General features: G+C 34.6%; 3 protein-coding genes across 6 annotated transcripts; all 3 read right to left on the minus strand.

The window, feature by feature from the left end:
* Positions 1-200: 200 nt before the first annotated feature.
* LOC141606963 (receptor-like protein 7) lies at positions 201-3,285 on the minus strand. The gene has a single exon (XM_074426342.1). It carries the CDS (start codon positions 3,283-3,285, stop codon positions 292-294), a length of 2,994 nt encoding a protein of 997 aa, XP_074282443.1. The 3' UTR covers positions 201-291.
* Positions 3,286-4,301: 1,016 nt separating this feature from the next.
* Positions 4,302-5,513, minus strand: LOC141604722 (uncharacterized). The gene has a single exon (XM_074423187.1). It carries the CDS (start codon positions 5,429-5,431, stop codon positions 4,442-4,444), a length of 990 nt encoding a protein of 329 aa, XP_074279288.1. The 5' UTR covers positions 5,432-5,513; the 3' UTR covers positions 4,302-4,441.
* A 9,866-nt stretch (positions 5,514-15,379) lies between these two features.
* On the minus strand, positions 15,380-21,517 carry LOC141604723 (uncharacterized). 4 transcript variants are annotated; one of them, XM_074423190.1, is made up of 11 exons: positions 21,143-21,517; positions 19,781-19,885; positions 19,471-19,587; positions 18,611-18,839; positions 18,160-18,341; positions 17,597-17,955; positions 17,393-17,492; positions 17,206-17,265; positions 16,985-17,068; positions 16,759-16,875; positions 15,380-15,913 (listed from the first exon to the last, which is right to left on the minus strand). In XM_074423190.1, the coding sequence occupies exons 2-11, from the start codon at positions 19,868-19,870 to the stop codon at positions 15,611-15,613; spliced, it is 1,641 nt and encodes a 546-aa protein (XP_074279291.1). In that variant the 5' UTR covers positions 19,871-19,885; positions 21,143-21,517; the 3' UTR covers positions 15,380-15,610. The 4 variants fall into 4 exon arrangements, with proteins under 4 accessions (XP_074279291.1, XP_074279289.1, XP_074279292.1 ...); XM_074423188.1 differs by having other exon boundaries at positions 16,985-17,071; positions 21,143-21,495; XM_074423191.1 differs by having other exon boundaries at positions 19,781-19,890; positions 21,143-21,495.
* Positions 21,518-25,787: the final 4,270 nt, after the last annotated feature.

Here is a 25,787-nt window from a genome sequence, read left to right on the forward strand (position 1 = left end):
ACTTAAAGACATAATGAAGGAAAATATCAGGTGTACCACCCTCTGCATCATACAAACGGAAGAGGATCCTCTCCGTTACTTATTGGTCTATTGCCTCTCGAGGAATACTATAATATATATATATCTATATCACTTGGTAATCCTTTTCTTTTTTATTCAAATTACGACCACCGGATGATATGGGCCATTAAAGAGGTAATGAACATCATATCGTATACAATTTTCTGCAGAGAAAACTGGGAACACTCAACACCTACCTCTTGGCGTCCCCCTCACTCATTTGCCTATACTTCATCGCTGCCTCCTTCCGAAAGTATCTATGAACCAATCATGATGCTTGTCAGTGACATGAAACTTGCCAATAACAAAGCCAACAACAAACCCACTTACACAGCCTAGTGTTCTAATGACCCAATCAATCAACTTGGAGTTTTCTTCTCCCTTTTCATTTGTCACTGGCTTCAGTGGCAGCTCTGTGCCAGAAATTTCACACTTACTGGTCAGTAAACTACCACACAATTCCGAGTTACCATAAAAGGAGCTATCATCGAATGTATCAAACTGATTTCCTTGTGGTATAGGCCCGATTAGATGATTGAAGGAAACGTTGAATACCTCCAAAGATGTCAACTGGGAGAGCTCTCGAGGAATCTCTCCTATGAGCATGTTCCGTGAAAGGTCTAGTGACTCGAGATCTCTAATTTTGGCCACTGAGACCGGTATTCCCCCATTAAGATTATTATTTGATAGGTTGAGTGCTTGAAGCCCCTTTAAATCCCCAATGCTGTCAGGAATCTCATTGATGAAATTGTTACTCGAGAAATCCAGGACTCGGAACACATTCAATACCCTCGAGAAAAAACTCTCTCTTCCTTTATTTGTTATGGTTATGGAGTAATTGTACGACTTATCAGCGTAAAAAAATGAATGCATATTCATCTCAAAATAGAAATAAATCATGGTTTTGTCAATTTCTGATCTATCTTCACTTGGTTCTCTCATTGCAGGCCACTTCTGGAAGTACCCAGCTGGTAAACCACCTGTAAGATGATTGTAGGACATGTCTAAAATGTGAAGCTGGCTGAAATCTAGGTCAGATTCCTGACCCTCAATTCTCCCGTAGAAATTATTATGATTTAGGACAAGAACTTGAAGAGCATGGAGACTTCCTAACCATGCTGGAAAAGTGTCATTGACTCGATTTTTGCCCAGGTCAAGTATCTCAAGCATCGTACAGTTGAGCAGTGACTTCGGAAGTTGACCGTCGAGTCGATTTTGACTCAAGTTGATCATCTTTAGCTTGCATGATTTCTTGAATGTTGGAGGTATTCTGCCATGGAAGTTATTCCCTTGCAAATTTAGAGCTAATAGAGTCTTACCAAGCCATTCACCTACACATGGGGGGATTCGGCCACTCATGTTGTTGTTAGACAAATCCAATAAAGCCAATGAGCTTGAACCACAAATATGATCGGGAATACCTCCGGTTAAGTGGTTATTAGAGAAACTATACATCATTATGCTGTGATTTGGTGGGCGAGGAAGGGGCCCAGCAAACCTGTTAAAACTAAGGTCCATGATCTCAAGATTATTCCATGGGAGGACTAAGGTAGGTTTTTCAAAGCCAGTAAGTTTGTTGTTTGATAGGTTTATTGATAGGAGAGTCTCTTTAGTTATATTCACAAACCACTCTTGGACTTTGCCATGAATGTTATTCCCTTTGAGTGATATGGCTTGTAGCTTATCTTGGTTACGTAAGAACTGTGGGAATTCGGCTAAGTTGCAAAAGCCGAGGTTCAAGATATTCAACTTAAGACGAGATGAATTAGTGTTTGAAATAGATGGGAACGTTAGGTTGATACCATCTAGACTTAGAAACAAGAGCTTTTCGAGGTTTAAGAAGGTGTTAATTGTGCCAAACAAGTTGTTGTTGGACATTTCTAGAGATTGGATGTTGGAAAGCTGAGAAAACCAGTTTGGGATCGGCCCCTCCAGATGGTTGTCCTTCAGGTAGAGGCTAGATAGTCTGGTTAGATTGGTGAACCAATGTGGAAGGGGGCCTGTAAGTTGGTTTCCGTTAAGGTCCAAAAACCTGAGACTAGTGAAGTTAGCAAGGAAAGACGGAACCTCACCGGCTAAGTTTAGGCCAGCAAGTCTTAGGATGGTGAGTCTGTGTAGCTGAGGTAGCTGAGACATCAAATTTCCCTGCCTTACACGAAGGTTTGATAGATCTAATTGCCTTAGTTGGGTTAAATTTGTGAGAAAAGGGGGGAAATTTCCTACGAAATAGTTGTTAGCAAGCCCCAAGTGATTGAGGTTTGTTAGGTTGCCTAGAGAAGGCGGTATGAACCCGGTGAGGTTGCAATTCATTAATTCGAGTATTTCCAAACTTGCCAGATTTCCAATTGAGGGAGGCAGTTGACCGGAAAATGCTACCGAGAAGAGATCTAACTCCTTGAGAGGGCTACCGAAATTAAACTGAGGAAAGGTGCCGGTAAGTTCCCGGTTGCCATCTAGACGAAGGAATTCAAGTCTGGGCAAGTGGAATATACTGGTTGGAAGTGCACCGTACAGATTACAAATCGTGAGCACGATAACTTTAAGTGAAGTCAGATTAGCCAAGGTGGTTGGCACTGTGGAAGATATGTCAACCAAAGTAAGATCGAGGTGGGTCAAGCGGGTCAAGTTTCGATAAATCTTTTCAAGACTGGGATCTTTGAGTCTCAGGTCAAGCTGCGTGTTAGCAGAAGAGTGGCCATTCCAGGAAAGATCAAGGATGGAAAGTCTTGAAAGTTGCGAGATTTCTAATGGGATTTGGCCACTAAATGCCGAATTGGAAAGGTTAAGGCTTTTTAGCATGATAAAATGACCAATTTCCGGTGGTATATGAGAATAGTTGAAGTCATTGAAGGCCAGATTAAGGGTTTCGAGATGAGTAAGGCTAAAGAGTGTGCTATTACCCGTGATTGTGCCCCGAAGGCAGCTAGAGCTAAGATCGAGCCCAATCACATGACCCGTGTTCTGGCTGCATTCGACTCCATCCCACAGACAACAGTTATTGGCAATATCCCATGATTTTACTCTTGGATAAGCAGACGGATCAAAAGCTGAGGCAGTGCAATCTATGAGGAAGCTTTCCTTCAAGTGGAACAAGGAAAATTTCTCGTGATCGGGACATGGTGGCAGTAATGAGTTGCCAAAAATAGTCACGATGGCGCATACTGCGAAACTAAGAACAACCATCTGTAGTCTAGAAACTCTAGATGACCTGAACCTTATCGTCATAATCTTTTTGTGTGCAGAAAATGTTTTTAGACTATAGGGAAATTAACCCACCAAAAATATAGTTTCTTCCTTGTTGGCCTAGAAAAAGGTGGTCTATATACAGTTGAATAGGACTTGGAAGTAAATGAGTTTGAAAAGTCCAAATGCAGGAAAGACAAGACAACGTTGGTGAAAGACCGGCAGAGGACTTGGAGAAGAGATTAATGAATATGAAAGCTCCTTCCTGTGGTTGAATGACAACATCAAATAGATACTCGGCATCTTGCACAATTCACAACTTGTATCATCCCGATTGATTGAAGGACATAAGATCTGTTATATGCATTATTCGAGAAGTGTTCTACTTTTGCCTTGTCATGAAGGATTTTTTGCTTAAAGTGATGACTGGAGGACTGCGTAAAGTCTTAACTCGATTTTTAATTTGATTTAGAGGCAGTATAAAATTTTGGCATAGCGGACCTGTGTCATACTTACCAACGAACACGAGGCTTTCTATATTCATTTTATAACATGCTTCTCTGTAGCCTGTTGGTCTAAATCAAACATCATCCTTATTTATCTATGTTGACTATTGTTTTCATTTTACTTTGTTTGGATGCACTGTGTTACAGTTTTTGAACACAACAGGACGATAGCATACGTTAAATTATAATTTTGTTGAAATTTGAGTGCTCTAATTATCATTTTTCAGATGGGTAGCCTAAAACCTGTTGGAAACGCAGAAGGGGCTATTTCTGGATACCGTGCATCGACAGACAACTCTATCAGACGACTGAACAAATGCAAATAGTTTAGTAAGTCATTTTTGCTTATTTATTATATCCCAAAGCTCAACAATAGTGAGACTCTAATTCGAGTTGTGTTGTATGGTAAAATGATTGAAATAAATGGTTAGCGCTTAGCATATTGAAGAGGTCGAAAATTCAAGTTTAAGCCATGAACTTTCTGAATTACATTTCCTTGGGCTCATCATGGTTATTCATGGACACACATATCACTGCAATTGCCATGAGAGATTGCACATAAACATGCATATCAGCCTTTCTTTGCTGCATAAGCATTTATTTTATAAGCTTCTTGCTACATTCTGCTGAAACGTGTGTAAAATATTTACAAATAAAGATATTTCTCTTTGACTAGTGTCAAAATTGATGATTCAACCATAAGTGTTGGGTACAGATCCGTACCCATACGCTAATGCATGGACTGCGGGATTAACAGCCAGCCGACCCAGAATCCCTTGTTTATATGGTAAGAAAGTTTTCTTCTTCATGTCTTGAGAGATTGCCTTGTTTACTGTATAATGTAACTCATGAGCTGAAATCTGTCCTTTCCGTGGTGCAGGAACAATGGGTGAACCATCTGCTGATTTGGGGGCCGGGCTTTTCACCACATGATGTTTCCTGTACATTTCTGCGTACTTCCTGAAAGGGTCTTTCTCCGTTGTGTGTCCCTCGGATGCACTCCTAAAGAGTAAGAAATCTTTCAACCTCCATTTCCGACTTCCTTTTGCAGAAAGGGGTGGTTTCGTATTTGATGAAGATTGATTTGTATTCTGTGCTCCTCTTTCCTCTTCTTGGTGTTCTTCCCATGGATACTTGGACACACGAAGTGGCGAAAGTGACCGTGTTACCCTTCGTCCTGATCTCGATGCAGGTACATCTGACTCTCTTTCTCTTCCTCTTCCTCTCACTTTCTCTGTTTTTGTTTCTCCCTTATCTAAAGCCTGAAAAGGGTTGAGTTTGTTATCTTTCCTTCTTTTCGGAGAAAAAGTGCTCCAAAAACTTTTCTTCCGTCGTGAATTATTCGAACTTGGTGTTTCCGGTGATAAAAACGGACTCCTTATAGTTTCCATCGTCTTAATTCTATCTATCGCTCTATTTGGCGATGGAAAAAACCACGAACTTCTATCCCAACATAACGGCGATGAAGACGTAGAAACATCACCTCTTTCATAATTTGAAAAAGATAACTCACCATCAAACCCGCCATAAACACCAAAACCCCGAGCAGGACTACTCGGGGCACTAAAATAGACTTCACCAAACCGTTTTGGCGTAGAGGGACGAGTTTCGACAGATGGCGACTCTCGTCCCGTGTTGAAATCAAAATCTAATAGAGGTGGTAGTTGTACTTCTAATGCCATTGAAATTGTTTTGTTTTGTTTGTGTTGTGGTAAATGAAAGTTTTCAAATATTGTGGGGGTACTTAAGGCTTGTTTGATGTGTGAAGAGAGGTATAAATAGGGGAATTGGTGGAGGATAAATGTTGACTTTAAAAGGCCGCCTTTTATTACTTCATGTACACCCGAATTTGTCGTCTCACTTAATAGGAGTAGCATGGTGGTATCTTCATTTTGGTTTTTAATATTTGTGATTAAAGCTGACTATTTGGCTTAATTGGATCTTAAATTCACTTCATTGGTTTTGTTTATGATAACGTGTTTTCACATTCTGAGGTAATGATTTTGACATTTTAACTAGCAAAATTGCATTTTGAAAAATTTTATTACTCCCTCAGTGTTTTTTTTATATATGACGTTTTGTTTTTACGAGATAAGCCTTTGACTTTAATATTTAAAAATATTTTTTCAAAAATTATAAAAATTACCGATTAGTTCCTTACAAAAAGTTCTTTCATATATATATAATGATATTGGAGTCAATTTAATGGGTTGGCCCCTCCCAAGTTTGACTTTTTCATTCGCAAGAGACAGGAATCGAACCCAACCCTTGACCACTTGTTTAAGAGATAATAGTTCTTACCACTCACAAATCACAATAGCCAACTTTGATTCATTGGTTTTGTTTAAGATAACGTGTTTTCACATTGTGAGGTGTGATTTTGACATTTAAACTAGCAAAATTACATTTCGAAAATTATGAAAGTCATTAGATTCATGTAAGAAAAATACATAAAATGAGTATATTTGATTTTAATTACTAATTCCTACCTTTTATACTCCCATTTTCACATTTTTGTCTTGTTGTCCCTAAGTTAAAATTTTTAAATGCATATTTTTATCGCCAATTTTTGTCTAAAGTGGATATATCCGCCTTGAACTTAAATAGGATAAATGAGATAAAAGTTGAACGCCCATGGATTAGTAAAATGCTTGTCACATTTGTGCAAGTGAAGTGAAATTGATTCATTTTAATCCTAAAACAGATATATCCCATTGGGCATAGGATAGAAAACCGATTGTATTTTTATGAAAATGATCATTTAGTGATAAAAATACATACTTTGTGTGTCCTAGTTTAATCAAATTATTTTACAACTTTGCTCAAATTATACTTTTATTCGGTTGAAATTTAAAACCACCTTCTCAAAACAAATCCGACTTCAAGAAGAATTATGTCTTTTTGAAAGATGAATGATTATTCGAAATGAAAATAAGCTATGTAAATATAAAGCCACTATAAAATGTTTTTTTTTGCCACTCAAAAATATCTTTAAAAAAGTCAAGCTATTAAGAAACCTACAATATAACGAGTGACATAATACGTTTCTCCGCGTTATCTTTCTCCGAAAGAAAGGTAGGAGTATCATTTCGAGATCTAATTGAGAACACACAAAGTTAATTTGCGTGCGTAATTGATTCCATCACTTGATGCCCTTTCTCCACGTTATGGTTGAAATTAACAATCGTGGGTATGTTTTCTTAATCATTTTTATGGTTTAAAATAATATTGGGTTTCTAGATGCCTGCCTTTCGTCACACTACAGCTAAGAGCACCTTCCCATTTCTTGGAAAATTTCCTTAAAATAAATACTCCATTAATATTATTATTAAATATTAAATATTAATTGCTGTCTATAAAAACGGTCAAGTCTTTAGTCTTCTAGACTCTCATCAGTTAAAGTCAATTATAAGATGACGTGCTCTCTCATATGATGCTACTATGCAAGTAATTGTTCGTTGTTGGTTTTCTGGTGCATTTATTTTATTTGTCTTGTCCTTGGCCTGCTCAATTATAGCATTGTTAGATTGTTAGTTGTCGACATGTATTTTCCGACATAATTCCCGAGTTTAATAGTGACTTTGTTATACCTGTGAGCACTTAGAACAACTTATAAGGACTTAAAAGAGGTTGTTTTAGCTGTCCTGGGAATGTGGTGGTGTTAGAAACTAATGAGGGATAGCTTTATCGCCTTAGTAATCGGCTTGAATTTGGACTAAATTAAATGGTATACGCAGAAAAATATAGTGACTTTGTTTTTGTTTTTATTTGTTTCGCATCTCATATATCCACTTTGGAGTGGGGGACCGTAAGCACTGGGTAGGGCTGTCGTCTCCTAAGCAATGAAAATTATGAACTTCTAGTTAACATCTTGAATACTGTTTTCAAGTAAGTATGAGTTTGTATATTAATTTTTCAGAAAATGCACACGGTGTTCTTGAGGTTTGCCATTTTGCACAAAATACCCAAAATTATTAATGTGTGCCCTTAGGCTACATGTTAGAAAAACTACGATTTGGAAAAAAAAATGTCTTATTTGGATACTGTGGCTAGGAGTTTTTGTATGTGAGTTTTTTTTTACCGAATTCCAAACTCAATTTTTCTTTTTAAATCGTAGTTCTCGAAAAGACGATTTATTTGAAGAAAAAAAATCGTCACATTCCAATCTCGTAAACGCGAGTTCTGACCTTTTAAAGTTTTCCGAATCAAAATTTTGGGTATTTCGTGCAAAATGGCAAATCTCAAGGGCACTATGTGCATTTTAACAATCTTTCTCTAATGATCTTATTAATGTGTGCCCTAAGCTAGGGGTTAGAAAAACCGTTATACTTAATGCATTTTACCCATTTATGACTTGGAAATTTTGCTATGTTAATATAATGTAAATAGGTAATCTAATTAATCACAAAATTTGATATATATTTTCTATTATGTTTATGAGAAAATTGTTAATTACAGCCTTTTATAAACCACTTTTTGAAAATTACGGCCTTATATAATTTTTTTTGAAAATTACATCCAAAATTTTACTTTTCTTCTAAAATTGCACCACGACCATGTTTCCGGTGAAATTTGTTAAAATGTGACCGAAATGCCCTTGCTTAATTGTTTGCCTACCTACCCAGATGATATCAATTTACCACTCATTTCTAAAACCTCATCTAAATCCATCTTTCTCAATATTTATCTCTAAAATTATCTCCAAATTACTCGCTAATTTGTACTGTAATTCATTCCTCTACCGTAATTCATTCTCCGTTGTCAAAAAAAGGCTCCAGAGTAAGGATTCATACACCGTTGTTTGCTTTAATTTTATCTTCAGTTTGTTGTTGTTAATGTCACTGCAAATTTCTGGTTTTTCCCCAATTTGTTGTTTTTCAATTGATTGAATCGAATTTTTAGGGTTTGGTCAAATTCCCCAATTCAGGTTTTGATCTTAAATTCCTTTTTTAATGCATGTGATTGTATTAGATATTGGTATGAATTTGTAGGGGCTTCCTACTTTGAAGAACCCTAATTATTTTCAATTTGGGGAAAATTGATTTAGAAGGTATAAAAGAGAGATGAAGAATGTAAATAAGGTAAAATTCAATTTCGTATAAAATGGAAATAGGGTAGAATTCAATTTCGTATAAAAAAGAGCAAATGGAAATAGGGTTGAATTGAATTAGAATGATTAATTAGGAATATTGTTGAAGTTTGATGAGGAATTAGAGAGATGAAGAAGTTGTCAAAATCTCATGAAGGAGATGAAGATAAAGGGAATAGAAAGGAGGAAGGTAAGGGCATTTTGGTCATAAAAGATGAACTTAAGTGACAAAAATTCAATTTGGAGTCAATTTTCCACCGGAGTTAAAGTTTTGGTTGTAATTTCTCATCAGAAGTAAAAGTTTGGATGTAATTTTCAAAAAAAATTATATAAGGCTGTAATTTTCAAAAAGTGGTTTATAAAAGACTGTAACCAACAATTTTCTCTATGTTTATATGGATGGTAATTAATATATGAGATATTTATATAGGATATTTATGTCGGAGTATATTAAATGAGGCTAGTGTAATTGTAAGACAATGGGCAGAAGCTAATGAGACATGAAAAACCTAATTTGAAAGTGCTTGATACCTGAACTAATGTTTGTTATTTGGCAATTCAGATAGATATGACTCAACTTGATCAGATTTGAAGTGCCTAATATCTAATCTAAAATTTGTTATAAATGGTAATCGAGACTAATATGACTACTTAAAGGCAAACAACTATGGACTTGTAAATATAACTAAATATAACTTCATTTAGCAAGTCTTTCCTAGATCGGCAGTATCTGTCTCAAGATGAAACGGTTAAATATGCTTTCACTTACATATATAAGACCGAAACCCTTTGTTAGTTTCTAGGCACCTTATTTTGTCTCAGCTACCATACTCGACACATTTTAGGTTTAAGATGAATATTTCCGTCTTAAATAAAAATTGTGAAATTTATCCTACTGGAGTCATTTTTTATTAAGAAAATTCGACACAAATATCCTAACAATGTATATATCGATCAGAACCACCTTCTTTTAGTCCAAACAAAGTTTGGCAAAGATCAACTTGAGATTGAAATTTGCCTAAAATTTTATTGTTTTGGCCAAAATTGGTGTGATGTTTTAAGGGAAGCTCTTTGTATTTTTCAGATAAGGTAGGACTTTAAGCGTGTAACTACGGGTGTAATGATGTAATCAACACTATCTAACAATTAAAAACTTCGAGCTCGGATAGTCTCTGAGCTCGGATAGTCTAAAAAATTAAAGCTTGAGCCTGAATTGAGTTTGGTTTATCGTTATATATTTCCTTTTCTTTTCCTTTTTCTAAAAAAAATTCACTTTTCAAATATAACTAAAAATAAATGTAGTTATAAAATATAATAACGTAATTATTATAATATACTTCTAAATACCAAAGTAAGATACTCCCTCCATTATTTTATATATGACGTTTTCGTTTTACGAGGTAAGCTTTTGTCTTTGATTTTTATGAAAAAATACTCGAGAAAAAATTATAAAAATCATATCGTTAGATTCGTCATTCGTCATGAAATTTGCTTTCATATGAGTATACATTTCATATTATTAGCTCATATATTTTGAGAGATATTGAAGAGAGAAGTGATTGTCTCAAAATGTGATACTGACATATACTCCCTCTGTCCCTATCCCGGTCATTTGTTGTCCTTTTCCATTTTTGAGTGTCTCAGTCATTTGTTGTCCTTTCAATTTTAAGAGTGAACTTGATGAGCAATTTGATAATTTACTTTCAATTAGTTTCACTTGTCATTTGGTAATTGGTCCCTTCCTCTTTTCTTGGTCTTTGTGCCAAAACCAAATGACAACAATTAACCGCGAAGGGAGTATAAAATAATGGAAGGAGTATAATTTAAAACAAAGGAAAAGTATACAAAAGAAAAGTAAATGAACTTAAATGAATTTCTAATTCCGAGCCCTCTTAAGTTCGGGCTCGGCTTAGATTTGGTCAAGCCCAGCTTGAGCTCTGACTCAAAATCGGCTTGACCAAATGTGAGCTGAGTTTTGACTAAACCGATTCCAAGATCTCAATAAGTCGGTTCACATCAGTTACGGCCCTACGAGTAATGAACATATTAATTGTCGATTAATTCTAACCACAATGTATAAAAATGTTGTTGAATGTTGTTAATTCTATATATCTAGAGATGGTATTTAATTCTTCGTGTTCTAGAAATCATTTTTGTTTTTCAAATGTCGATGTTTTCTATTCCCACGTTTCCATATTAACGCCTATGTCATTTGATCTGGTGGCCGCTAAGTTGCTAACTACTCCCAACTTATGTTCAGATGACTATTTCCATCTAATTTGGGCCTTGTATTTCACACTTGAGAATAGTTACGGTGTTTATGATGCATGCTTGTTATCCCAAACTAATAACAATGTGTCATCGCACTTTATATTCCCCATCGCTATTTGTCGTTGAGGAATAAGGCCTTTTTTTTTTCTAGCTTAATTTGAGCTCATTTCAGTTCAACTCAGTTTAAGTTCTGTTCTGTTCAGTCTAACTTCATTCAATTTAGCTCATCTCTTCACAAATTAACTCTTATTCATTCAGTTAAGCTCAATTTCATTCAGTTTAGTTCATCTCAGCTCCATTCAACATTCAATTTAGTTGAGCTCATTTTAGCCAAAAAAACAAGATCTTACTAATTATCGTCTACATTTTATCTACACTACCTAAAATACCCCCTCCCACCCCAAAGTCGTCAATTGGTTAATTTAATTTAATAGACAAACAAAATCACAAAAGAAAAAACGCCTTTAAATTCATTTAATCACCCCCCAAACTAAATGACACACACTCACACACTTTACATTTCCAAAGCCCATTCCTTAAGCCCAATACTTCCAACTGAATATTTGGGGATGCATTTCTTGCAAGAAATGGAAACCCTTCAATGGGCTTGTAAACTAGGTTATTCTCCAATAAGGCCATCTTCAGTGGCGGATTAGAGAAGGCCAATGGGGACGCTCGTACCCTTGAACTAGAGATGGAAGTGAGCATGCGGGTCAATGGGCTGACATGCCCCAGCACAAGCTATGCGTATTTTTGCACAACACGGGATTAATACGACCCAGCACAACACGACACACCATGGGAGGTGTCTAGGCCGAAGCTTGAGAAAAAAAGACAGTGCCTAGCCCAGGCACGACACGACCCACCTGAGCACGACACGCTTTCGCACGCTCAAAATACATAGAAATAAGGTTAAAGTGAAGTAATTGCTTGGGCACGTTCAAGCACTGCGCGACACGTAATGGGCTGTGAGTCGTGCCTAGGCCGCATTTTTATATTCGCCGGCACGACACAAAGCCCACCTTTCAGTGCCTAGGCCGTGCCATTTTCTTCTCCTAGCACGGCATGTCAGCACGAGCACTGACGCACTTCCAACTCTACCTTGAACATTGAAATGGTTGAAATTTTTAATTAAAATTTTTGATTTTCTCTATTATAACTTATGTTATTACTACTTCATCCCTGCAAAAAATTGTCGGACACCCATAAATTCAAATACAACAATTATATAAAACAGATCTACTAAATATAAATAATGACACATTTAAATGAAAGTTACTTAAAAAGATCGATTTTACAAATTCTTAACTAATTCTTGTTAAGGTTATCTTACACAAGAATTTGTATGTGAACTATATATATTCTGTATATGATAGTGTTACACAAAAATTGTCTAAAACTAACTACCATTTGATCTTTAACATTATTACAAAAAGAAGTTGCAAATAATCATGTTTTTGTAATTTTGTTAAGAGTATGTCACTTTAATATTAAAAAATTTTTTGGTTTCATGCAAAATTAACCTTATAAACTACTCCCTTCGTCTCTGTCATTTATTTACCTATTTCATTTTTGTTATCTCGTTTATTTGTTTATCTTTCATATTAGGAAGACTTCTAATGGGTAATTTGATCTTCCATATCCATTATTGTCCACTCGTTATCCATTAGCAACCTCTACAGTTAATCCCCTCGCCTTTTCAGCTCACTTTGGTTCACTTTAGTTCAATTAAGTTTAGTTTAGTTCCATGCATTTAGCTTAAAAGAACTTAAGAACAAGGTCTAATTACTAGATAGACTGTCTCTGTGATAATTATTGATTCATATCTGATTAAAACACCTCTAATAAAGAAAAAAAGATAAACAAATAACCGAGACATATAATTATATATGCGGTAATTATATATGCGGTACGTGGGAAGTGGTCCGAAAAAGATGCTAGTGAGTTGTCTCTAAGGAAGAAGTTTGATGAAATCCATAAATGCAAATTGAAGAGGATGAGATTGATTCCTCTTCAATTTTGATGATAACCACTAATAACTAATACATCGGATTAGAGTACATTGTAATTAAAATTATGTACATTATGTACTTTACACCCATCAGTTTTGAGTACCCTCTGCATAGCTAAAAATGTCACCACATGAACTACTCCAAGATTTTAGGAAACAAAGAATACAAGCTTATTGATGACCTATATATGACTGGTTATTACGCCATTCGGAAATGTACTCTGCCACTCGCCCACTCGTTATACGCCTTAGAAAAGATCAGGTATTAAATTAATGATTTCACTTAACGAGTGGTAATGTATGTCCTTCTCTTTAGCGTTGTTATTCCCTTATATTAGAGAAGCGCTCATTTGGAGAGCAGTAACAGCACAAGTGGAATACTATTATACAAGAATCATATAGCAAGGGGACCGTATGTATACATGTATACTCCACCCGTGACAATAATATGATAATAACACTACTCCAGTGCCTCAACAACTTGCAAATATAGTAAGGGACCGAAATATATACCTTGTCTTTAGCGATGTCATTTCCCATAGACTCGCTAATTTTGAGAGCATGTAACACTACAAATGAAATATAGCAAGGGCACAATATATACTTCACCACATGTATATTCCACCCATGACAACAATACGATAACAACACTACTTCAGTGCCTCAACGACTCTCACATATAGCAAGTTAAGGGGACTCAACGTAAGCAGCCTTAACACTTCGTTAGTAACACTTGTAAGTAGTTTTCGGATGACTCAAAAAGAAAATTGCCTCTAATGACCGCTAATTCGCAATAATACAGAATTGCAACGATTTATATCATTATACTTTTATTTAATCATAATCCAAAACAATCGTCACCATGAAAGCTCGCTGATACGCACATGTCAACAGTGTCACCCTTAATTTGTCATAGATGAACTACCTAACAAAAATGGTCCCAAAATTCCAAATCAATCCAGCCAACTATATCACAATTTATATAATTTGCAAGAATTATTGCCATCCAAAACTATACTCAAGACAAAAATAAATCCTCCTACATTAGTTGGGTGGCTTCAATTCAAGAAAAAATCATTTAAAAGGGCCACCACTTTTTATCAATCCAACTGTGTCCTTGAATAAGTCATCAAAACTTATAAATATGACAATATGTCTAATTCATACTAGTAGTTCTATTCAGAACTGCACAAATTCTTATTTAATTCGGATATATTAATCTTAAACAGTAAAACGGGCAAATAGATGGACGAGACAGAAAACAAAATGCCAAGGAAATGGCAAACTCTTCACTATACTTGGCAAAATCGACCCGACCCGGATAACCCGACCCGACACCCGAACTCAAGACCCGAGCTTAACTCGAAACCCGAATTGACCCGACCCACTATAACCCGACCCGAATGTTTATTGCTGCAAATTGATTATTATTCATAAATAACTCGATAATAGTTAACCCGAAAATGACCCGAACCCGAACCGACCCAAAGCTAGCAAACCTGAAATTGACCCGGCCTGAACTGGCCCAACCCGGTTGACCCGTTTGCTAGGTCTACTCTTGAGTCTTGACTCATCCACCTATATTGGATAGTATTTGGTCCGTTTTACACTTATGACAGATATGGTCGTCTTAAGGGAGACCAACTTACTGTTAGGAGTGCATTCCTTCTGTTAACAATAATTAATGAAGACTTTACTGGCATATAAGTACAAAGAAAAACTCTAAAAGCCATTAATCATGCAAACACAAATTGTCTGTTTCATGTCTAAATTTTAACAGAATTATAAGTACACTTTTTTTATGCCAGCCTGTTTCTGTACCATGCTACAGTAGTATCCTAAACCAGAAACTATACTGTACTTGTCAGTTGACAATGGTATAAAGTTTCCGTTTACGACAAGTTAAGAGGGTGTCGGATTACTGAAACCTATGTTAATCCGACTCTTCTTATTCCCTCACATACTCATGTCCGACACTGGACACTCAGACAAGGCTATGACTCTATGACCCTTAGACGCCTCATTTAAGCCAAAATATGCATATTTTTCATAAAAATAACCGATGACATGCACCAGTGTCAGATACTTCTAAGCAAGTCTCAGCAATCAGCAACATAGATTGAAACAATATAGAGAGAATGATGGATGACCCGTAAAAAAATTGCGATAAACAAAGTGTTACATGTTAGGTAAGAATAAAGAGCTTAGTGAGTCGTTTTGCTTTATTCGACCATGTTCTAGAATGAAAGAGTAATGAATCTTTGGAATGACAAATCGAAAGAACTCGGAAAATTTTCATTGATCTGAAGAAACATATCTAATTTATTTTACACTTATTCTGAAGTTTACATATGCTCTAATGGTATACACACTAAGACACAATAAACACTAACAATCCAAATTTCTTCATCCTAAAGTAAAGCACCCAAGGAAGAGTAAACAAAATATAAATTATATTTATACGAAAAAAAAAAGGGGAAACAAATTGATTCATCTGTGCAGTAGATACCTGAAACTGAATTCATATGGCATAATTTGGACAGTTTGAGAGATAGGCTCGTCTTTCGATCTCTCGAGGCACTTCAAAGCTTGTTTCCTATGTTCATTTGGCAATTGAAGGCAAATCCAATCTAGCAACGACTCCAAGTCTTTAGCGAAATCAAGAAGATACCAATCAAGAAGTTTTGGGATGATTAGTTTGTTATTTTTTGAGATACTGACTGTTGCCTGTAAGTATTCCCTTTTCGCAACTTCCAGCTCTTTCTCGACATGAGCTGCCGTGTAGATTCTCACCTGTATAATGTAAATATACCATCAGTCTTTTCAAAATCAATGTAAACATCAGCTAGTTAATCGGTAAAGTTATTGAGTGGTGGAACTCATGACTTTAGTTCAAAACCCGTTGGTGTCAAAATTGCTTATTGACGGAAATGTATGTATAATATCAGTGTTTTCAAAAACCGTCAGCTGTATAATTTATACTATATAACATCAGAATTTTCAAAAACCGTCAGTGTCGAAAATAAACTGTTTATGTCCACCTATTTCTTATGGAGCCAAAGATATACACCCTTCAGTTCAGTCAATAAGCCCCGTTACCTTTTTTTTTTTTTTTTTTTTCCGTGAGAAGGATTTTGACAAGTGGAGCTTATTGATGGAAATGGAGGGAGTAGTTTCTTTGCGATAAGAAATATAATGGACTGAATAAAAGTGGCTCACAAAACCCTAATGAGTTTCATTTTCATAAAGCAGTAGATGATCATTCCATTATCAGCAGTGGCGGAGCTAGGATTTAAAGGCAGTGGGGGCAAAAAATTTTAGCGGGGGCAAAGAGGTTATTCTATAAGGAAACCTCAAAACAATTAGCGAAATTTAACTAAAAATTTCGAAATTTTCCAACACCAGCGGGGGCGGGCGCCCCTGCTAGCCCCCCTCGCTCCACCACTGATTTTCAGTTCTTTATCTCACGAAAACGGTCTTTGTGGGGGAAATATTACATACATCTGACCCCCTACTCGCTTTGAGCGGGGGCCTCTTATGAGCAATATGGTAATAACAATGATAATGATAGTTAACACAGACATGGTTCAATTTAGAAAACAGTTAAAACAATTACTGCACTGATCATTAAAACTTACAGCAGGAGAGGACCAACTTCCACAAGACAGTGCAAATGTAACCAAAGGTTCTGAGAGCTCTAATCCAAATGTACTTCTTGCAATCATCTCATCATTTTTCACTCCTTTCGAGAACGTCTGAGGAAAAAAATTGATTTAATATCACATAGTTAAGGAAAAGTAAAGAAAATGCAGTAACTATAGCAAGAATAAAATCCATTAATTCAGCGAAAACGACTTCACTTACATATTTTGAGTGGTAAGGTAACCTCAGTATGAAGTGTTCGATTGTTAAGGCGCCTAGTTGGTGTCCCCCCACATTTATTGTTGCCTGCGAAATAAGTCAAGTTAATTTACATTATGAAAACTCATATTAGATTTCATCTAATTTAATGCTCAAAGAAGATATGAATTACTCAATTACGTCTAATTCAATCGAGAAGACTGTATTTATATTCAAGCAAGTACCTTTTGCATCAATGCTACGACAGTCTCCGGAGTTTCTGGTATTCCATGTTCAAGAAATGTCTGAACCAAAGTACCAAGCTCAGGGCTTACTGCTAGTAATTAAAATAGGTTGAAATAAAAGCTACTCTAGTTCATACATCATTGAAACGGCGTGAAAATTTAGGTGTACGACATAGTTCAGACATACATTCATCATACATGAATTGTAGATATTTATCCAGAATGCCAGTTTTTCCTGATGGGTGAGTCTTTGCAGTTTGAGCGAGCCAAGTTTTGCGATAAGAATTCTGAAATTGCAAATAAATACGACAAATCATAATGGGCGCATTGTAGATAAATATAATCATATAGAACATTAATATTTAATAGTGAAAGGTGATGAAAAGCTTACTTGAGTCGCCGAATTAAAAACAAACAGTTAGCTGTTCTTTTCGGGTTTATTGAACGGGCATCAACTGAATACAGGTTCTTGTAAGGACCCACATCTCTTTCACTAAATCGTGAACAAATTTTATATGGATCGAGAAGCTCGGGCTCTCCAGCGCTTTGAGAAGGTGATGTAGTCACTGAAGTGAAACTTTCCAAGCTCAAAGTTCTCCTAGATTTGTTCATTCTCGAGAAAATACTCAACAAGCATTTAAGGATGTTCTCGGATAATTCATTTGGACTCTCGTTTCCTGACTTCCTCTCATCTGGAAGAACAGGTAACCTAGGTTCTGCATTGTCTTGGCCGTTCACTCTGCAATCGAGCTGAAGATTCAGAAAATCCAACGCCTGATTATCTCAATTCAACATTTCATGTCTGAAACTACTAACACGTCTTGTTTGTGACAGTCTAACATATGAGACAGCCGCAAATTGTTCAGAGGTTGGCTTCACATGTAAGACCGTCTCATAACAGTTTGTGTGAAAAATTAAAACTGAATTTCAATTTACTTTATCAATTATGCCAACCTGCGACATTTGTGTGTCAGACCGATTCTCTGATGTTTTCTTCTCGACAGTTTTCTTCTCAATTGGCGGTCTCTTCAGAGGGGTTCTCACTATTTGCGACTTTTGACTCGGTGAATGTTGCTTGTTTCTTATTGGGGTTGTACATGACTGATTTTCCTTTCCTTTTTCATCGTCTTTGTTTTCTTCAGAGCATAAACAGTAACAAAACTGTCAGTAGGAGCTCAACAACAACAACAACAACAACATCAGAGCCTTAATCCCAAAATGATTTGGGATCGGCTGACATGAATCATCCTTTGGAACCGTCCATGGGTGAACGCACACCTCAACAACGAGATTTTTTTTAAAGGGAACTACAAGAGCAGTTTTAATGCTGACGGGGTTTGAACAGCAGTCATGAATTCAATTGTATAAGTTGGAAACTATAGGCAACGAAAGTCAAGTAGATTACCAAACTGCGGCTTTGAAGCAAAATTAAGGAGATTATTATTATCTTCGTCCTGGCTTGTAACTTTCATCGGAGAAAGGTCATTTAAATCACTTGAATGTTCGACAGTCTTTTTAGAGGAAGTGATATTGACAGCTTCTTGATATAGTCCTTTTCGAAACTGTACAACTTGTTCTTCCAGCCTAACAACCTCCTCTTCCAGCACAGCAACTTCAGCCAAAAGTTCCAGAGTCTAAAGAAATGACAGCAATAACAAGATCATCATCTATTTAGGACCACTTTCCGTAAACGTCACTACGTCAGTCTATCAGTTTTCTCAGCTGGATTGAATCTGACTGAAAGATGGTGATGTAGTAATTAGAATCGGCATTGAATTTATATACATCATCGATTCAACAACCATCATCTTATCTCGAAGGTTTCAATCAACCAACCTACCCATAATCAACAAGTTTAACATCTATTTATACCAAATAGACATCCATAAACCCATCAACTCGCTAATTCAAGGACCCGTCTCATGGAAAACATCATAATGAGGGTTTCTTACGAGAATTTGTATTTTCCGAAACCTCCATAGTTTTTTTAAGATGTAAAAGACAAATGACTCCATAATTGATAGGGAGGGAACAAGCCAGATCACTATCGCTCTTACGGTCCTTTTTGTATATACTTATCTAACATTGTGTTAGAAGACTAGAATTGTCAATTATCATTCTATAACTAGCACAAATGAATAAACTAAATATGCATATAGGAGGCATGCCACAAAAAAACAAAGACTTAACTCCAAGAAACATGATTATGATTCCTGATCTAGCAATAATAAGGTAAGAATTACGGAGTTTGACTCAAGTACTAACATAAGGTGGAAGATACGGTGGAAGACGAGGAAGCGTCCCAAGTGGCCTCGTAAATGCCCGTTCAAGAGCTCTATGAATATTCTCTTCATGTCTAAGTTTCTTCTTTAGCCTATCGACCTGAAAACACATCCAACATTATTCACCAATCACTTATAAACCAATATTACCTCCGTTTCTTTGGAATTGTCCCGCTTTTTAAGGTTTGTGAGAAGTATTTTAATCAGATGGGGCAATTCAATTCCTAAGAAACCGAGGGAGTACCAAATAATCACCCATTCAACATTCAACAAACCGAAGATGGAATTCATACATCTTGTAATAAAGCCAATTTTCGCTCCCTACTCGAAACTCGTCGAATTGTGACTGCTCTATGAGCATCCATTGCTTTACTCCTTTGCATTCCTAGTAGTCTTCCCTACACTTGACAATTGAAGTAAGTGAGCAAATGACAAATTGTTGGAAACAACATTTGCTACACCTATAAGCTTATCAAGAAAAGAATAGATTCTACAAAAGTAGTGACCCACAAAAAAAGCTAAAACACAAATAAAAGAAAGATACATCACATCTTGTATTATTTGATAAAAAAATACACACACATCAACTTTAATTTCAACTTTTTCTACAATTCTGATTCTTTTTTCCTACAATTCTGATTTAGTGATCCTAAAAAAGATAAAGGATATCCAAAACCACCTCAAACAAGATACTATTACACACAACATAAAATGCATAATTTTGTATTTTTCCAAATTTGTAGATTAATTTTAATGAAAATTGCACTAATTTTTGTCTATATAAAATGAAACTCAATCAAACAGGATATTCATCCATCAAAAACAATTCTTTTGGGTAAAATGTCAAAATCCCACTTGAGAATTTCCACTATTTTTGTAATTAAACAAACAAACAGCATTACCGCAGTGTCTCAATGGCTCCTGCATACGACCTAATCAATCAAATTATTGCATTATTTTTGTAATTTCCACTATTCTTGTAATATTATTAAAAAAAAAAAAAAAATTGGCAAACTTCTACATCAATCAAATTATTGCAAACCTAATCAATTAAAAACAAGCAATTGGGATAATCCACATTTACTTAATCATGATTTATCTGAGATTAAATCATAAATTATTCCCACTAACACCATTGTTCTATCTCTATAATTCATTCCTCAATCTTCAACTTCGTACATCACTGACATTCAACTATAAACATAAATTTAAACCAAACCCCATTTCATAATTACAAAAATAAAAATTGCCCACATCAAATATAGCATCAATGATCATAAAACCAATAAATTGAATTGCAATTTATCAAATTTTCCAAATAAAACCAAAACCCAATTCATAATTACAAAAATTAAAAATACCCACATTAAATTTAGCATCAATAATCATAAAAACAATAAATAGAAATGAAATTTATCAAATTTCCAAAAATAATCAATACCCCAATTCATAATAACAAAAAAAAAAAAAATACCCACATTAAATTTAGCATCAAAGAATCATAGAAGCAATAAAAATAACTGAAATTTATCAAATTTCCAAAAAAAATTCTAAAACTCAATTCAAAATTACAAAAACAAAAAATACTCGCATCAAATATATCATCAATGATCATAAAAACAATAAAAATGAATAAAAATTTATCAAAAATTCACCTAAAATATGAGGAAATGGAGAATTAAGGGAAGTGTTGAATGTATCAGATAACATAAGTAGCAGAGCAATAATAATTATAAGAAGCGGGAAATTTGATATAAATTAAAAAACAGTATTTGTTTGGTTTAAAACAAACAAAAAAACAAAATTGGAAAATGTAATGGAAGTAAGAATTGAGAAATTGGGTAATTTAATTTTTATTGGTTTGTGTGAAATTTGATTGAAGAGCGCAATTGCCAAAGAAAGAGAGAGAAGTGAAGTGTTGAGTGTGTTTTTTGAAGAGAGAAGAATGTGTTAGGAAAGCTCATGTAAGAATGTGGCAAACCTGCCATTCACGCTATCTTGTCTTTGTTAAGTGTATTTTATAATGTTGGACTACAATTGGAATTAGTGAATTACACCGGGCAATTAATTGTTCGACTAAAAGAATATAACCCGACTCGTTATCAACCCGACACCTGGGTTTGATTTGAATCCGAGTTGATAGCCCCGAGTGTTAATAGTTACACGTTACTATTATCTCTTAAATTTAACAACGGGTCTGGGTCGCACCCAAACGGAGGAGAAAGAGTCCACAACGCAGACCCAAAAGGGCTCCAATTCTTCTCCTCTTTTGTCAATGTGGGACAACACTCACATCTGGACAAATTCAACTGAACAACTTTGCTCGTCCGTCTGCAAACTTTGGCCTATGAAACCTAGGTCTTTAGCCATGGGCTCTGATACCATCTTAAATTTAACAACGGGTCTGGGCCGCACCCAAACGGAGGAGAAAGAGTCCACAACGCAGACTCAAGAGGGCTCCACTCTAAAACCAATTGACAATAGAGTGAGTAGCCCCTTGCCTTATAAAGTGTCAATTCTTCTCCTCTTTTATCAATGTGGGACAACCCTCACATGTGGGCCTTTGGGTTTCTTCATTATCGGTAAACTAGTATTGGTGCCCGGCTTCGCCCGGGCTACCTCTACTTACCATTAAATTTTGCATAACCCATAAATTTACCATTAATATATTTTTCTATGATATATCCTAAAATTACGATAAACTAAATTTTGAGGCAAATTCACTACTCCCGCTATTAATATTTTATTCTTATTAATGAAACAATAGTAATAACATGTCAGTACTTGCTCGTAATCATTGTTTTTTTCACTACTCCCGCCGTAATTATTGTTACTGTCACGACTGCCGCATTAATATTGATAATATCACTACCCCCGCCGTAATTATTGTTACTTTCACTATTGCCGAATTAATATTGATTATTTTACTACTTCCGTTGTTATTTCTACCACTTTCACTAATCTCGTTGATAATATTGTTACTTTTACTATTCAAATGAGTGATTAGTATCATATTACTGACGAAATTACTTTTACTACTTAGGCATGCAATTTTAAGAGAATTATATATTTATATAAATATATTATATATATGCATTAAATCAAATCGAAAGAATTATGCAATCAATACTATATATTAAATCCAGAAACCAAGGGACTTCAATGTAATTAAAGAAAGTTATACAAATTAATAATACTATATAGTTTTAAATCACTAGCACCGTGTGATGGACCCGATTAAGGGATCTCAATGCAAATATTATATAGTTTGGGTTAAAATTAAATTATATAGAAACTTGATAATTTTCCTAAACATTTGTAAGAGACTAAAACATAGTCAATTTCCTTAAAATAAATTAATTAATTAAGATGATGAATTTCCTTAAAATAAAAATAATTAATTAAAAAAGTCAATTTCAAGGAGACTAAAAGAAAAAACATGTTTGGTAATTTTCCTAAATATTTATAGAAGATAGTCAATTTCCTTAAAATAAAATAATTAATTAGTATAAACATGCACACTTATGATATTAATTATTATCATCATAAAATTATATATTAAATTTAAAATCTATGCAATTTTATAATTTCACAAGAAAGAAAAGAATTGTAGTAACATTGGATATAGTTATATGATAATAATCACTCTTTTGAATAGTAAAAGTAACAATATTATCAGCGAGATTAGTGAAAGTGGTAGAAACAACAACAAGAGTAGTGAAATAATCAATATTAATGCGGCAATAGTGAAAGTAACAATAATTACGGTGGGAGTAGTGAAATTATCAATATTAATGCGGCAGTAGTGACAATAATAATAATTACGGCGGGAGTAGTGAGAGTAACAATGATTACGGGCAAGTAGTGAAATTTTATTACTATTATTTCATTAATACGAGTAAAATATTAATAGCGGGGGTAGTGAATTTGTCTCAAAATTTATTTTATCGTAATTTTAGGATATGTCATAGAAAAATATATTAATGATAAATTTATGGGTTATGCAACTTTAAATAATTTTATTTAATGAAAAAAAAAATTAATGGTAAGTAGAGGTAGCCCGGGCAAAGCCGGGCACCAATACTAGTATTATATATTATGGAATCTAACTTGAATTATTTATAATCTACTTATATTATATTTTTGTATGTTAAAATAATTAATACATCTAATAAACTATAAAGTTTAATAAAATTGTATAAATTTTAAATTTAATATATAATTTTATGATGATAATAATTAATATCATAAGTGTGCATGTTTATACTAATTTATTATTTTATTTTAAGGAAATTGACCATGTTTTAATCTCCTACAAATATTTATGAAAATTACCAAGCTTCTATATAATTTAATTTTAACCCAAACTATATAATATTTGCATTTGAGATCCCTTAATCGGGTCCATCACACGATGCTAGTGATTTAAAACTATATAGTATAATTAATTTATATAACTTACTTTAATTACATTGAAATCCCTTGGTTTCTGGATTTAATATATAGTATTGATAGTTTAATAATAGTTGAGCTGAAAATAACCTGTTTTAAAAGGTCAAAATGACTAAACCTGGCTTGAAATCTAGAAGGCATAGTCTCACTCTCAGGCCATTGTTTTCATAATTCCGATTCGATTTTACGATCCAAAAATGATGATCGATCACGGATCATAAGATTCTATCATGGTTATAGAATCTTGCGATCAATATTTCTAAAGATAGGATCATCATAATACGATCCTACGAACCGATTACATAGTAAAATATTAATAGATATTTTTATATAATGACATCTAAACCCAAAATTTCGTGTAAGTTGTAGATATATGTTCATACAATGATACAAAAATCGGTAATTATCAATATTTTATTGATAAATATTACTTTAATAATTAAGTGTTTTGATCTTCAATTATATGTTTTTACCAAATAAAAAACTATATTTAGTGAGGTTATATGATCGGATTCTATCGATTCGATTTTACTACCGTCCCCCATGGATTCAAAGTAGAATCACTATCCTAACAACATTGCCTCAGGACTAAAATACTTTACAAAATTGCTCTTGGGGAGATTTGAACCTGAAAAATCTTTGGGAATTTCACCAATTTTAACCACTAAACTCTATCTTACAGACGATAGATTATAATCTTGTGTTGATGTTATGCAATGTTTTAGTATTATTCAATATAAATCTGATACAATGAGTGAGGCCTGATTGTTTCGAGTTTAATTCATGTTTACATCAATTTAGTTTTAGTTTAGTTTTTGTTAGAGTATAAAACCGATCTTGGAACTTCAACCATCGTTTTTCTACTCTAACAGTTTTAAAGTTCAATTCAATTTAAACCTATAAGTTCTGTTTAGTTAGTTAAATTCAAATAATTTTAGTCCAAAAAAAAATCACCTAAGCCTCCCTAAATACTGTTTTACAAAAAAATTATGGTGAATCTATATTTAAAAGTAAAAGCACGAGTGAATTTTTCCTATGGTGTTCCACAAGGTATCAGATTTTCATTTACAATCTATGAAGTTAAGTCAAATTAAGTCTCTTCAAAGCAACGATGTATCCATTGACCCCCGTGGAAAGATGTAACAACAATCAGTAATATATTAAAGGGTTATTTAACAGGAATACTCCAAACTATAGGTACTCTTCTCAAAATACTCTAAACTTCATTTAATCTCAGAATATACCCAACTATTAACTCTTCTTCTCATAATAGACTTAGGTGACCTCCTACCTGCTAATCAGGTCATCTATTAAAAAAATCTCTCATTATTATCACCTCCTTCACCATTAACAACCGTCGACCACACATCAATCTTATCACTTTCTTCACCATTATAACACCATTACCATCACACTTAATCATAACATTACCTCCCGCATAAACCATGGATCAACACCATTGTATTAGTTCATTGGATTTCTCATTCGATCCAGTTAAAAATTCCATCAGACGAACCCTAAAATTTGGGGGAAATAAGGTAGCGCAATAATTTCTTCCTAATATCAACAATTAACAACCAATTCCTCAATTTTTATTCGCTTTCATCAATTATTGCTCCAACTTATTTGTCCTTTTGTGTTGTTCATCGGAAGACGACGACTGCATTTTCGATGATAATGGAGTTCTGGTATTGATGTTTGTAGTTGTTATGCTCTTCTATCTTTGTGCTCCTTCACAACCTCGGATCAGAGAGGCGTTGTTGTTGTTTACCGTTGTTATTAACGATAAGTTTACGATTATATAAAGATGAGATTACAATTGTTGTACTAAGCTTTTTTGTGTTGCTT

Source organism: Silene latifolia, chromosome 10, assembly GCF_048544455.1.
Source record: "Silene latifolia isolate original U9 population chromosome 10, ASM4854445v1, whole genome shotgun sequence".
NCBI classification, from domain to species: Eukaryota; Viridiplantae; Streptophyta; class Magnoliopsida; order Caryophyllales; family Caryophyllaceae; genus Silene; species Silene latifolia.

What these genes read in the sequence shown, in the direction of transcription:
- LOC141606963 (XM_074426342.1), bottom strand. Translation starts at nt 3,285, where the DNA reads ATGACGATAAGGTTCAGGTCATCTAGAGTTTCTAGACTACAGATGGTT.
- LOC141604722 (XM_074423187.1), bottom strand. Translation starts at nt 5,431, where the DNA reads ATGGCATTAGAAGTACAACTACCACCTCTATTAGATTTTGATTTCAAC.
- LOC141604723 (XM_074423188.1), bottom strand. Translation starts at nt 19,870, where the DNA reads ATGCAAAGGAGTAAAGCAATGGATGCTCATAGAGCAGTCACAATTCGA. An exon ending in TGCTTCAAAGCCGCAGTTTG is followed by an intron (nt 18,342 to 18,610) that starts GTAATCTACTTG and finishes TATGCTCTGAAG; the next exon opens with AAAACAAAGACGATGAAAAA. An exon ending in GAAGTTGGTCCTCTCCTGCT is followed by an intron (nt 15,914 to 16,758) that starts GTAAGTTTTAAT and finishes TACATTATACAG; the next exon opens with GTGAGAATCTACACGGCAGC.